This window comes from Anolis sagrei, chromosome 2, assembly GCF_037176765.1.
Source record: "Anolis sagrei isolate rAnoSag1 chromosome 2, rAnoSag1.mat, whole genome shotgun sequence".
Lineage (NCBI taxonomy): Eukaryota > Metazoa > Chordata > Lepidosauria > Squamata > Dactyloidae > Anolis > Anolis sagrei.
The window spans coordinates 112524394-112540157 of record NC_090022.1 but is presented as its reverse complement, the minus strand read 5'-3'; the positions used below and the strand labels follow the sequence as shown (position 1 = coordinate 112540157).

Below are 15764 nucleotides of genomic sequence, written 5' to 3'. Positions count from 1 at the left end.
CTTTATCAATATCATTGAACCCTTGGTGATTCCAACAGATGCTGTTCTGATGTCTATAGATGTAACTTCATTATACACTAGCATTCCAATAGAAGAGGCACGCACAGTATGTGAGTCTACTCTGAACAGGAGATCAAACTGTCACCCTCCCACTTTCTTTTTGTTGGACCTCCGTGATATCATTCTCGAAAAAAAATTCTTTAAATTTGACCAAAAATATTATTTTCAAATACAAGGAGTGGCCATGGGCAGCCCTGTTGCACCTTCAATAGCAAATGTATTTATGGATAATTTGGAAAACAATATAATTTTGAATCGTGCATATAACCCTGTAGCGGATAGCATAATCAAATATTGCAGATTTATTGATGATATCTTCATCATTATAAACTCACATCATGAGGCAGAAACATTATTATCCTGGATCAATACAGTACACCACAATATCAAATTTACAGGGAACATCAGTGCCACATCCTTGGTTTTCCTGGATGTCATGATTATAAAAGAAAACGACCGATTGAGGGTGAGAAACCACCGTAAAACCACGGATAGAAACTCTCTGTTACACTACAATAGCTACCATCATTGGGCATTAAAAAATAATCTACAGTTTTCACAGATGCTCAGGATTAAACGTAACTCCTCGACCCAACAGGATTTCACTCAGGAGATTGAGGTAACGAAACGACAGTTTAGAAACCGGGGTTATCCTGAACATATAATACAATCATCTTATTTAAAAGTAGCCAATATTCCCAGGTCTAAACTTCTAGAGAACAAGACTAGACCTAGAGTAGAAAGATTAATATGGCCACTTACTCTCACTAATATGTCCAGTTTAGCCATCAGAACAATTAAAAAATACTGGAACCTAATAAGGGACATCCCGGGCTGTGAAAGACCCCCATTAATAGCATATAAAAGAACCAAGAGCATCGGGGATTTTTTGGTACATTCAGATTTAACACATAATGTTCGGACCATGAAATCAAATCTGATTGGCAATTATCGGTGCCACCATTGCTCAGTGTGTAACCAATTGGTGGAGACAAAATTTTTTACACACCAACACCCACCATTGAAAATTAAATTCTCCCATTTTGCTACATGCACAACTAAAGGAGTTATCTATATGATTATTTGTGAATGCAATCTGATGTACGTTGGTCAAACTCGTCGAGAAGTGAAATCTAGGATTATAGAACACCGGAGCAAAATTAGAACTAATTCCAGAGACTCCATACTGTATAAACATTTTGATGATCTACGGCACAATCCTGAATCTTTTAAATACCACATATTAGAAGTAGTCACACAATCCAAACACATGGACTTTAACATTAAACTCCTACAAAGGGAAACATATTGGATCTTCAGATTACGGACGGAACACCCACACGGTCTTAATGAATACAATTCATACAGTTGCTATATATAACCTTGAGATTTTTTGTATTATCCCTTGTATACTACACATCCCTGGGGAGTACATTACTCACAACGCCATCTAGTGGTGACTTCCTACACACCTATAACTTTAAATGAGCCTTTAATTAACTTCTCTGTCTCCTCTACATCTGATGTGCATTTTCCTCTTTAAATAGGGGAAACCCCCAGATCCTGTTCATACTCGCAATTAGAATCAAACTTAGAAGCAGAGTATCTTGTGAGTATACACCTATTTGGTGAAATATATTGGTAAAACATTTATTTTGATATATGTAACGTTTAAATGTTAATAGCCACAATTTGTTCCTTTTACCTAGATCCCATTGCAAAAAAACTTAAGTATCTCTTATGAGAACATATGTAAAAGACTGAACTTTGTAAGTATTTCTAAATGCATTCTATTTCATTATGTTCAACCTATACAATTGTAAAATGTATTTATGTATGTAAAATTACAGACCACCCGAAGAAGGCCTAAAGTAAAGGCCGAAACCGGTCGTGGGAGGCTGATTCATGAACATACAACGACATCACTAAAAGACTGTACAGAACTTATTTCATATTGCTTAATTTTGTGACTACTGTGAATTGAACAGTCTAAGTTTCACAATTTACCTATTTGTTGGACTTATTCATTATGTTATCTTTATAAGTGGATTATTGGTGTTTAACTTGTCTACTAAGGAACCCATTCATATTGTATTTCATGCTGCAAACCTGGGAGTCATGCACATTAAAGTTAGCCTCTGACCAGAAGAAAAACGGTAGTTCTGCAAGCTACTTAAACCAAAATAGATAGCTTGATATGGAGCTAACCGGGATATCTGAGATACCTACCAATAAGCTATCTGAAGCCACACAACCTGGCTCATTCACAGATTTCTCTTCTTTCTTGCACCAACTTGGGCTCACCTCTGCCTTGAGCTCATCAATCTGATCCTTCAGTTCACGGATGTACTGGGAGGAGTCAGAATTGTTTAGCTGACCCTGGATCATTCCTTCTTCCCTCTAGATAAGGAAAGAAAAGGAAAGGGATTTTAAAGTCTTATGCTTGATTAAAAGTATTATAAAATTGATGCCTCTGAGAGATCTTCTGCCAATATCACTCCCGCCCACCCCGTTGCTGCTGCCTGGTAGCTATTTGGGACATTTCGTCTGGCTCTTCACTAAAATGTGTCAGACAGGGCAAACCCTTCCAGCAGCACTACAGCCAGCAGCAAAGTCTCTGGCATCACAGGAGCAAACATTCACACCACTGCAGAAAGGTAGTGCTACTGGTGGTTCTCCACAGATTGCTACTATATGTGTGATTTGAATTCCTGATCTTCAAAAAAGTCTTGAGTGCTTAAGCTCAACCAACTGTACCAACCAAGAAATTTCTGAGTTTTTAAGAACTATTTTATTACTAAGGGGATTAAGCCAAAGGCCTGTAATAAAAGTAAATAGGTTACTAGAAAGCATTAGGAACAGCTTTCCAGCGCTATTTTAAAAACTCTCTTAGGACTCTCAAAAAAGGAGGTTTAAAAAGTGTTTTGATCATCCAAAATAATAACTAAAACTCCATATCCCCCAGAGAGGTTGACTGCTAGGAGTCTATTTTGAAATTAGATGCATAAGCAAGTAAATCAAAGGGGAAAGTATAATGGTAGGGTGATGAAAAAAAATGCATTTTTGTTTTTAAAAAATTCAACAATAGTTGATGCTAACAAAATAGAAGATGGGGAGGGTGAAGGGTTCCAACTGCCCAGGAGCATCAGTACTAAAGGGAGCTCCATGCACAATGAGAGGAAACACACTCTCATTCCTCTTGGCTCTATTCCTCACTTTTGTGAGTATCTGGGGGGTAATATGAGACACTAATGCATGATAGCATGTTACAACATTGCTCGCCTCCCCAGTGGTATGAGGCTGGGGCATGGTACAGAGACCTGTGGCACAATATCAAGCTACACTTAAAATGCAGTGAGTTGAAGTGGGAGAAGAGATATTAAACATTTAGTTTGGGAACAAGTTATTCTTATAGAACATGATTTAAAAAGTCAACATTAATTATGACACCAAGGGGATGGTAGAAATTTAATGTCCTAAAGAGCCATTATGTCAGTTTTCATGTTTCATATTCTTTTTCTGAGTATCTTCATGTTCTTTATATGAATAATTCATATCTCAATTTAGAATACTCTAAAAATAGAAATAAAAGAATATTATCAATAATTCTTTAAATATACGTGTTTTCACTGTTAATTTTAAGTCCACAGAGTACTATTTCAAATTATGAGAAAAACAGAGATCACTATCCTGTATGTGATTTATAGATGCATAATCCCTGTAACTGTGATGGTATGCAGTAAATCCCAGCCCAGTTCCTCCAATCTGTTTTACAGTGCCTAAACTATGGGCTACATACAGATTGTGAATATGTAACTCTGACAAATGTGTAACTACACATTACACATTTTTAACTGATATAAAGGATTCTGATAAACTACTCTTGGGACAAAATGCTGCCTTGGACCGAAAGCAGGTCAGTTAACCTTCCTTTGTCCCTCACCTGGATCTCCAGCTCAGCGATCCGTTGCCGCATTTCTGCCACAGCAGCCATGCTGTCAGCTTCTCGCAGTCGCGCAGCCATCACCTCTTCTTTGCTCTGTGACACAAAATCAGTATCAATGGCGGCAACTCAGAAGAGCCCAAGCAAGACCAGTCAAAGGTGGGAACCAGACACAACCACAACACATCACTGACACCTCCTTATGACACCTGAAAATGTCAGAATCCCCAAGAAGAACCATTAAATTGCAAAAAATGCCCAGGGCCAGAGTGCTAAAGCCAAAGATTTCTGGAATTGAAGATTCCATCTTCTGAAAAAAAAAAAGCAAATTGCCATATAACAATTCTAATGGGTCAAAGAAACACTCTTTCAGACAACAAGAATAAGCCTTATAGGTCTGGAAACAGTTTCCGTTTTGATTGCTTCTCTTCTGAGCAGTAATTCAGTAAGAAAAATTCATGCCATGTATAAGACAGGTCAAAGTACCATATGGCCACTGTATGGCCCCACACTAGACCTCACCTTGCATTCGGATTCAGCATGCTTGCGTTTGGTCTCACTTAGCTGGGTCTGCAGTCCCTTGTTTTGGGCAGTGAGGTATTGTACCTTTTCATGCAGCCCAGCACACTCCTGCTCCATCCGGTTTAGGTGATTGCTGTGGATCTGATCCTGGAAAACAGGGACAAAGGCAACATGACAACTTGGCATTTTTAAGCTCAAACACAAAAAACATGTCTCTGTGTACTTCACCCTGAGAGGCTGGACAATTTAGTGTACAAGCTGCTTGGAGGATTCTGGGAGCTGCAGATCAAAAAATGAATGCACTGAAATTCTGAAAACCCTTCCCTTAAATACAAACACACAGTTCTCTTCCATTGCTTCAAAATGTCACCCATTTCATTCAACAGAAGTTATGAAAAGAAGCAACATTATATTTCAGGTGGCTAGAACTCAAAGAAGCTTCAAATTGTAAGAAAAAAAGAGTAAAAAGAACAATTTCTTAAGGCATTTCCACTGAAGCTCTAGAGCAGGGGTCGGGAACCTTCGGCCCTCCAGGTGTGGTGGACTTCGACTCCCACAATTCCTTGAGGTTCAGCATTCGCCCCAAAGGCTTACCTTGGCCCAACAAGGTTTGTTTGGCTCTTTTTCATGGAGGACGGGCAGCAAAGGGGGAGAGACGAGCGTAACGTAGCTGTGCAGATGGCGAGGAAGGATGCGGAGCCCACAGACTGGCCTCGGAGGGAGAGAGCGGGCGGAAACCCCTGCGGGCAACGCGCCTCCTCGCCACTTCGGCCCTTAGCAACCGCCCCGCATGGACCCCCTCCCTAGCTATAGCCACTTTGAACTGCAGGTCACATGTTACTAGCAAGGCTATTTCTAGTGCCACAGAACTTTCTTGTGCCCCTCTCCCCCAAAATGCATGGCAGGACACTACAGGGCCTGGCCATGCCCCTCTGTATAAGTGTGACATCCCCCCCCCCCCCATTTTGTCCAAGAGGACAACAATATTCCCTGTCTCTGTAAACAGCGCAGAGCCCTTTCCCTCCAGCCTTCGCCTTCCCTTTTCCCCCGACAAGCTCTGAACGACGTCACTCAGCCGGCGTCATTGCTAGGGAGGGGGTCCATGCGGGGCGGTTGCTAAGGGCCGAAGCGGCGAGGAGGCGCGTTGCCCGCAGGGGTTTCCGCCCGCTCTCTCCCTCCGAGGCCAGTCTGTGGGCTCCGCATCCTTCCTCGCCATCTGCACAGCTACGTTACGCTCGTCTCTCCCCCTTTGCTGCCCGTCCTCCATGAAAAAGAGCCAAACAAACCTCGTTGGGCCAAGGTAAGCCTTTGGGGCGAATGCCGAGCCTCAAGGAATTGTGGGAGTTGAAGTCCACCACACCTGGAGGGCCAAAGGTTCCCGACCCCTGCTCTAGAGGAACACATCTATTAACCAATATTCACTTGCCTGTGTTTCAAGCTCCACCACCCTCTGGCGCAGTTCTCGGACCTCAGCCTGAGCTTGCGTCTCACGGAGACGGAGGCTCATCAGTTCATCCTGGAGGTCATTCATGGTGTTCTTGCGAGGTGAGTCTTTCCATCTCCCACCTGTCCGACTCAGATGGGCCTAGATTAGGGAAGCCAGAATGATAATCCACAAGTCTGATTGGGACTGATCAATGCAAGGTATAGACACAACAGAACAGGTCAAGATACTACTGAAGCACTGTCCAGAAAGCATCAAACTGGAAACTAATCTGAAGAATTTCTTGTTTCCAAAGGGGCTCACTACTGATGCTTCTCGGAAAATAGGGAACACGCAAAACAATAATAAAGTATTAGAATTCCTGTAAAAATCAATTTGATGGAACAACTTTTCCATTACATCAGCAATCGTTTGCAAGAGCATTGTTTTAAAGTTTCATATTTACAGATTTGTAAAGATGGGCCTTGTTTTTGCCCATTTTACAGTGATATGTATAGGCATGGAGGAATCTCTGAAGTGAAATACTACTCAGATTTTCAACACTAAATTCATATATTTCTGCTATCGGTTTGTAAATTACTTTTATAAATACATTCATATGTATTTTCAGACCCATCAAAATTTATACACTTTGTATGTGACTTTATACACAATTGACATATTTTTGAAAGGTTTACCTTGACAGGATGCTGATTAGACAGCCCAACCATTAAAGATTCCCTTGGTGTCTTGGTTTTTAAGCATGTTCCTGGAGTTATTTGGAGATCTGATTTAGAAAACTGCACTGGATAGACCAAATCAGCTCTAGTTTCTTAAATATGATTATAATGATTTTCCATGCATAAGCAGATGGCACTGGTATACGGCATATGTTCTGTATCTCAAAAACTAGAGCTGATAGGGGAAAATTGGTTCCATTTTGGACTCAAGTCAAATATACTCAGAAACAGGGCTAAAATTTATGTGTTATCCAGTGTATTGTTCCCTAACATGTAATAAGAGGAGCCGGCATGATGTAGTAGTTTGGTTGTTGCACTGGGCTTTGGAAAGCTAGGGTTCAAATCTCTGCTCAGCCAAGGAAGTACACTGTAGGACATAGGGCAAGTCATATTCTCTCAGCCCCCAGTTGCAAACCTCTTCTGAAAAAATCTTGTCAAAAAAACTCCATAATAGGTTTGACATGGGGCTGCTATAACTCAGAAATGACTTGAAGACACAGAATAAGAAGGAGCAACCTGTTATACTATGGATTAATATAGAATTGTAAATGTTACATGTTATAATGACTCTTATTTTTGGTTTAAATATAGATCTTCTAGAGTTTTGGCTGGGATGGTTATTTGTCTATGTGTTTTTCTTTTGAATGTTTGCTGACTTTGTTGTTCAATATCCCTAGTCTCTTCAGGGAGATAGGACAGTATATAAATAAAGTTTTATTAATGTATTATAAATATTTTTGTGCTTAACAAACTTTTATTTTAAAAACTTTGTTCCTTTGATACTAGTACTGTGCACTTTAAACATCCAGCCCCTGTTGCTTTCTATAAAAAAAGGTTTAGCAATGCCGCATGCTGTGAAAGGGGTGAAAATCCAGAGCAGTCTCAATGAGGAAGTAGGCAGCTACAAAATGAGCAGCCGCTCTGGTGGAACTTGCCTGCCAGTTGTCATTGAGTTCCTTGACCTGCTGCTGGAGTTCCCTGAAGGATTTCATGGCCTCAGACTCCCGCACCTTCATCGCCTTCAGTTCTTCCTGCAGGCGTGCCACGTTGTTTTCATCGGGCAGCAAGCTGTTCTTCTGCAAAGGGAAGGGAAGTCAGAAAGTTGACTTAAGGATTTGGACTCACTCTCATGCCTTTGGTCCAGATTATCTGAATAACTATATTCTCCCATATGGGCTTGGCCCATCTCTCTGTTCCACCATCCTCACAGACTCCTCTGGTGGGAGTCTGGCAAAGGGCCTTCTAGGTGGCTGTTCCCAGGGTATGGAATCCTTTCCCACAGGAGGCATGGCTGGACCACTTTCTGCTCCCTTTCTTTCAGAAGGCTTTTACATTTAGGCAGGTCTTTGTCTGTTAATTGGATATGGCAGAAAAGTATTTCAATGTGGCATCTTGTACTTTTAATTTTTTTTCTTCACTGTGTTTGAAATATAACAGTTCTCTAGCAGTGTTTTAATAGTTGTGCTTGTCTAACTTTTAAAAAGATTTTTATTATTCGAATTTTAGCTATTATTATTATTATTATTATTATTAATGTGCCACTTTTTTCTCTTAACTGGGACTCAAAGCAGCAAAAAACAATACAAAATACAAAATAAAACCTAAGGCCTATAAACAATAAAACAGAATTAAACCAATAACTATTTAAAAATAAATAGTTAAAACCATTAAAAACCTATTTAGAATACATAAAACACCACATAACAGCTCTTGGCTTCAACTTTAGAATGTTTTAAATTATGGTATATAAGTCTCAATTTTTCACCCAGAAATTGGAAAGTAAAGGGGAATATAAAGAAAGTGAGGAAATAATAAAACACATGATAGAGGCAATCAAAGCCTCAGTGGCTCTGGGCTGGAAGGACCACAAGAAATGGGATATAAAAACTTGGTATAAATATCTAGCCTTCTCCAAGATTATATCAGCGAAAGGAAAGTTACTATACAACGGGTCAAAGCAGAAGGACATAGGAAGCAAAACAGAAGGGTCTCATTTGCAGGATAAATATACAGTGTTAAATAAGACTATTCTCACGATTGAACAATTGTAATAAACACAGCAAAAGTACTTAACTGTTCCGGGGGGGGGGGGGGGGGATTGTGGTGGTGGGGGGATTGGGGGAAATACTGGTAATTTGAATGTTAATTTCAAAGATTGTATGTTTCTATGTGTTATACAATAAAAAACTTAAAATTATGGTATATGTTAATCTGCCTTGGATCCTATGCCATTACAGAGGCAAGCGATACACTGAATGTATCAGTGAATTCTGATTGAACTTCTTTAAATAAAGCACATACTAGCAAGGCTTGAGCTCACTGTGTTCCCTCATTTCAACGAAAGAAAAAAAAAATCCTTCAAAGTGTATTGTTTAACATCATCTTTTTTATGGAGAACATTTGTTCTGAGAGTTTCTTCAGGTGAATGTATGAATACATATAATGCTTTAATATTATTGGTAAGACCATGGGATGGACCCAGGATCTACCTGCTATGGATGGAGCAGATCCGCAAAGAATGCAACCTCTGTCTGGTTTTTTGTGACCTTTCTTCACCCCCCAGCACCATAGTCTGACCCATCTGGTCCTGCCCCTCAATTCTCTATGCATCATTTTCAGATATTGGGATGCTTGCTGTAGGGAAGAGTTGATGGTGGAAATCCATCTCAACCCACACAATTGCATGTGCTTAAATACCGATCCGAAGGCATAATTAAACCTTTAATGGGAAACAGTTGTTTTCAGTACTGCAGTCTTCATTCACATAAAAGATGCTAAGTTAACAAACTTCTTTGAGAAGTCAGTGAAGCTTTGCTAGCTTAAGTTACTAAAGCATGCATGCATACTTCCACACCAATCCTGGCAGCAAGTGTACCTTCTCCATATCCAGTACTTTGTCCTGCATCTCTTTCAATGCACTCAGAGTTTCAGATTCCCTCAGGCGTGATTGCTCCAACTCAGTTTCCAGGTGAGTCACAAATTCCTCAGAGTGGCGAGGATTTCCCTGCACGAACATTGCTAAATCAGTACAATTCCAAGCCATTGTAGTCATCCATAAATTATGAAGTATAGAATACTGTCTTCACACTTTTTATTGTATCTACAACTTTTACTGACAGCCAGTATGTTGTAGCTGATTTGAACTAGAAAACTAGGATTACAATTCCTGCTCAGCCACAGAAATCCACTGGATGAAAACCCACTGGATATCCTTGGCAAGTCACACCCTTTCAACCTCAGAGGAAGGCAAACCCTTCTGAACAAATCCTGACCATAAAACCCACAGATAGTGTCACCATAGATTGAAAAGCACTCAACAAAAAACAGTTCTGGAATGAATGGAAAGATTAAATATAGAAGGGAGCACTCAAGTAGATATGACATTGAGCAGTCTCTCAATGCCTGGTGGTGTTTTTAAATCTGATTTAAGAAAAATGCAACAGAAATAATGTGGAATTTCTACCATCACTGCATTTTTTCAAAAAGAAAATTGAGACAAATTTCTTACATTAGCTGTAATTTCATCTTTCAAAAGAGGCTGTAAACACACCATGAATATGTTTATATAGTGTACCCATATGTGTATATATAGTTTGTATAATGTGTATAGTTTATATAAAATATGTTTATATAGTGTATACAGTGGTATTCTTTCTTTAGAGAAGGGTGGAAATTATGTAGCACTTTACATGTTCCTGGACTACAACTCCCAGCTCCAACCATAGGCTCTGCTAAGGCAGATGGCAGTTGTGGGACCCCATCCCAAACAATGAGAATGGTGGATCACAAATGCCATGATGATGTGTGAGTTAAAAGGGCATCATCTTGGTAAAGCCTGGTCTAGACTGCCATGTAAAAATTCAAACAACCACACAAAGAATTTGAATTATTTTTTTAAAAAAATAGTGGGAAGGCCTTTTTATTTGTCCTTTGTTGGCCTTTACTTGGCCTGGTCTCATAGAAAACCACTACCCAAACAAAATCATGTAACTGGCAACTTTCCCTCAGCTTTGTGATTTCATGTGTGACACCACATGCTTACCTGTTGTTCCTGCAGCTGCCGAATAGTGCTTTGGGCTTTCTGTAAGTTCTCTGTTGCTAAGCAGCACTGCTGCCTCACAACAGCCAACTCTCGCTTGATGATGTAGTTCTCCTCGGCTTCCTGTGCTCGGGTAACTTGGCCCTAAAAGGGAAGAGACTAGAAGCTATTTTCTGAAAAGCAGTGAATCGACATGAAACTTTTCTATGATACGTGAAGGACAAGGCATTGCAACAAAATAATTATTTCATGCTAGTAAGTGAAATCCTTAACAGTTAGGGTTGCCAGACTGTAAATTAGAGAGCTGCTGTACCTGTAATGATTATTCCACTAGAGAGAATCTCAGCAGGTGTTGCTTCTCATACAACCATGCAACAAACAACACCTGCTGAAATGTTCTTTTCTATTCAGGAACCCTCTCCACCTCTCACTCAGGCAACCCAAGGAAGAGACATCTTCATCACTGGGACCTACCAAACCCCTGCTCTGTTGCTAATGACAAAAGGGTAAGCTATGTAAGTTGACTTTACCACTCGATTTACCAATTATTTTTAAACTTGAAGCCTGGGTAAGGGGCAATTCAGTCTTCTAAAACTACTTGTGAAAAAGAGAAAAACTGTATCATAAGGCATATAATTGGAATTGTTCCCCAGTATCTTAGAAGGCTTAGCTAATATCCTTCTCCTTATCAAACCATGTCCTGAATGGAACAGTTCTGTCTCAGTGATAGTAGGGTACTAAATCTGCTCCACATTTTAGTTTAAACTCACTTCAAAGGTGCTACCCAAGCAGCTAAACTCTTCCCCCAAAACTGAGACAGCTGCTTTAAAGTTCAGATTGAAAAGTAGAGTGGATTCACTGCCACTCTGTCACTATCCTCTGTGTAATTGAGGTGAAGGCCAGCACAACCTGTGGCCCTCCAGGTGTTTGGGCCTCCAACTCGCAAAAGCCCTGGCCACACTGTCCAATGGTCAAGAATTCTGGGAGCTGAAGTACAAAACATCTAGAGGGCCACAGGTTGTGCAGGCCTGGAGGAGAGACTGTAGCCTCATGATGTTTGCAGGACTCCAACTTCCATCAGCTGTGACTGTCAGCTAGGCTGAGGTTCAAAGAAATCTGGAAAGCCACAGGATCCCTGCCTTGATGCAAGGAGGTGTTTGTAAACAAAAGTACAAAAGACTTCCTGCATGTGTTTCTGCAATGGGTCAAAAGAAAACAGGGAGTGGGTAAAGAATCTAGCAGTTCATTTGAAACTGTTTTATTTTGGTATGAGTTTTCACAGATTTCAGTCTACTTCCTCAAAGAAATCGAGCTAACATTAAAGTAACAGGTTTGTATGCCTATATACCAGTGGTTCTTAACCTGTGGTCTGTAGACCACCAGTGGTCCGCAAGAATAAAAATATGATCAGCGGCCTCACCATTACTGCACAGTTGCCTTGAAAGCACACAGCAACTAGAGCAACTGGTCTTGCAAAGCCTCTTATAGTGCCAAGGCAACAGGGATGTCAGGAGGGGAGAGGCTGACTGCCCACAAAATATTACAACTACCATGTCAGCTCTAGATTATTAAATATGGTTTTCTGCAGATGAGCAGATGGTGACTACTGGATGACATATGTTCTGTATCACAAACTAGAGCTGATGTGGTTTATCCAATGCAGTTTTCTGAATCAGCACCCCAAACAAACAAACTGAATCTAAAGTTGACCAAAAACTTACTTGTAACCCTTTTGGTACTAATGTTGGGAGTGGTCCCTGGTCAAAATAAAAGTTGGGAACCACTGCTATATACCATAAAGGCACCAGATCCCATCTGATCTTGGAAGATAAGCAGGGTCAGCCAAGGATAATAACTGGATGAAAGACCACAAATGAACACATGGGGCTGTAAGCTATATTTCAGAAGAAGAAACTGGCAAAAGCAACTCTGAGTATTCTTTATTTAAAGAAAACCCTATAAAGTTCATGGGATTGACAAATGACAAGAGGGCACATATACACATACAGCGGTTGCATATTTGTGAGGGTGAAATCTGAGCATAGTAAGGTCCATGGTGGGTGTATTATTCTCTTAAGCCCACTTTGGCATTATGACTACACAAGAGACCCCAGGAGACGACCAATTTGTAATAAGCCTCACGGTACAATACTTAGACCTCTGAACTCAATAAGATTCCACCATGAAACAGAACACAGTGTTTTAGTATTCCTCATGCCTGAGATGGAAAAGGCAAAAGAGACAAGATTGAAGACTTCTGGCTTCAAGTGCATCAGCTATTATGCTATTTTGTTAAAAATTTAATTCATTGAGATATTCTTTCTTCTTTTGTTAGCACCTAAAAACATAACATAGTGTGTCCTCGTTGTACATAAAAGGAACACATCCAAAGAAATCCCACAAAGTCACAGAAAATCAATGCCAGGACAGAACATTGATTAGGAGAATGCTAATGATGAGAGTAATACCTAGCCACATTTTGCTCTTGATAGCTCTTTTTTGGTTACAAATATAAATCAGAGGTTATTTAAATAATTTGCAGCAATAAATGAAGGAGTGATGTAAAGGAGTGATGACATTATTATGTCCCTTATGCAAGAGAGACACCATTGTGTCCCCAATACAGAGGTACAGAAATGGCTATGTACCACAGAGGGATTGGCACGCCATACCTCCATGTGGACATGGTGGATTTCAGACCCCTGACACTAATGCTTCACACCATTTTGGCCAAGTATACAGGACATCATGACATAGGACTAAAGACAGGCCATACTCCCCAGATACATACACTGTTCCTACCCCACTGACCATGTATGGACATTACCCTTGAAGACAGGAAGGATGACATCGCCTGTAGCTGACCTCACCTGTAGATTACCTCACCCTTAAGAGTCTAACCAATCGCTTGGCAGTTATGTAATCCTCCACTGTTGCTATGCAGACTTTGCTGAAGAGCACCAAAACCTATATAAGCATTGCTTAGACAACAATAAAAGGTCATCATCATTCACCTCTACACCCTGCCTCCCGCCTGGTCATTATCTCGTTTCAACATCTGGTGACCGACGACGTGATAAGATCCAGGCATCCCATGCTTACCGCTGGAATAGCTACAAGGTGCGCACCTTCAGTGAGTTTTCTCACTCCCACAAATCGTAAGTTATGGGATTAAGTATGTCAGTTTCGCAGCTGCGGCATGCACAAGAACTGTACAGGTTGTTAAGACAGGCAGGGTATTTTGAAGTAAATCAGGGCCAGGTAGAAGATTTACTTAGAGAAATCAGGTATCATTGTTTATGGTACCCAGAAGGAGGTTCATTGATCCCATCAGATTGGATCAAAATTGGTCAAACCTTTCATGAAAAACCCCAGGGGACAATTCAACAATTATTGCTGTGGAAGCAATGTTGTGAAACAATCACTCTCCTGAGAGTGACAGATAATTGCCCACCCGTGGCTCCGGCCGCGAGTCAGCCTCTTCCAACTCAGATCATAAATCCTCTTTTTACCCCACTAGAGACAGAATGTCCACAGCTAGCCCTCCCTATCCTGCCTTCATGTGTCTTTGCTTTTGAATCATCCACCGCCGATTCAAATCTCCCCTCTACTTCTCTTAAAAATAAACAACCAAGTCTTGAAAAATTGTTACAGCCCCAGCCACTGAGAGACATGATTCCTCAGACCATTCAGAATGCTGAGGGCCGAAAAAACATGACCGCAACCCTTCTTGACATGGCAGGATTCGAGGAAGCTATATCCTCGACTGAGCACATTCAAAACACAACAGCCATGATTCCAGATCTAATTTATGGCTCCGGCACATTCACTAAAACAGCTGGCCGACCAGAGCTTCCAATAATGTCATTTGATCCCATAACATGCACAACTGACATTGATCACCAAACAATCATAAATATCATAATCCACCTCCCAGATTTTGAGTCTGAAAAGGCGCATGCTTTTGCAGGGGGAGTTACATAAATAAACAGTGCTTACATCAAATCTGGATGGACTGTTAGGTCACAGACTTCTCACTTTTCCTAATACATCATTGAGTGAGACAGTTTAACAACCCCTCTCTCCAAAAGATAACATTAAAACATTTCCATTCAACACAAAATAAAGCTCCTGTGATAAATATGGTTAAAAAACGCCTTCTGATAAACTTATACTGTCATTAAATAAACATTTGTTACAAAATGGTTTTTAAAATGAACTTCTGTTCAATCAGAAGTTCTAGAATTAATACATACACAATATACAGTTAAGGATCAATAAAAAATCCTCATTCTTTTTAAAAGAGTGTTTTGATAAAAAAGCTTTCAAAGTTTTATCTTTGATAAAGATAGACAATACACAGTCCTCTAAAAATTGTCAAATTTCATCTCCTTTAATGCTAAACAATATTGATTAATTATAAAAGATAATAAAAGCCACTACAACTCTTTAAGATAGTTCTTTATGTTATACTAACCCTCAACTGAGAGATTGTTTGAGATTGTTTTCATTGTTATTGCTATTTCATAGTTATAATTTTACTCATTGTTATTGTTTCATAATTATAAGTTTCCTACTGTCATAAATTGTGATAAAAATGTCTTACATACAAAACAGACTTTCATTTGCTTGATCAAGTGTGATACACATACCCATATACAACAATTTAAATACTGATAGAGTTGGTGTTGATTTCATAATCAAGAGTTGTGCTTCTTAAAATCTATAGTTCACAACTCAAACACATTCTAAACTCCACCAACAATAACATTAAACCAAACTTGACACACAAAACTTCTTGTCCCTTTCATTTTAAAGGGTCAATTATATATAAGACTCAAATTACACTATATTCAACTCACACTTCTTCCTAAATTTTAATCACACCTAAACAATTACATGCTTGGTTTCCATGCCTTTCATCTGATACTTACAGATGAATCACCTTCATAAAAACACACTTCTTACAAAACATTAGTTAACAACACATGCCCTATCAAACACAACACGCTACCTATCAACATTTTAAAAGTCTGA

At 39.9% G+C, this 15764-nt stretch overlaps 1 protein-coding gene across 6 annotated transcripts in view; it reads right to left on the bottom strand.

Moving 5' to 3' along the window:
• EVI5L (ecotropic viral integration site 5 like) overlaps window positions 1-15764 on the bottom strand; it is a 66112-nt gene that overhangs the window by 12273 nt on the left and 38075 nt on the right. For 4 of the 6 annotated variants that reach the window (XM_060764907.2, XM_060764906.2, XM_067463756.1 and 1 more), the window contains 7 exons: window positions 10731-10871; window positions 9564-9692; window positions 7624-7764; window positions 5952-6110; window positions 4526-4672; window positions 4004-4099; window positions 2290-2460 (listed from right to left, as the gene is read on the bottom strand). In XM_060764907.2, the coding sequence (XP_060620890.1) occupies window positions 2290-2460; window positions 4004-4099; window positions 4526-4672; window positions 5952-6110; window positions 7624-7764; window positions 9564-9692; window positions 10731-10871 (984 nt within the window). The remainder of the gene's footprint in view (window positions 1-2289; window positions 2461-4003; window positions 4100-4525; window positions 4673-5951; window positions 6111-7623; window positions 7765-9563; window positions 9693-10730; window positions 10872-15764) is intronic. The other 2 variants (XM_060764908.2, XM_067463757.1) reach the window with 1 other exon arrangement.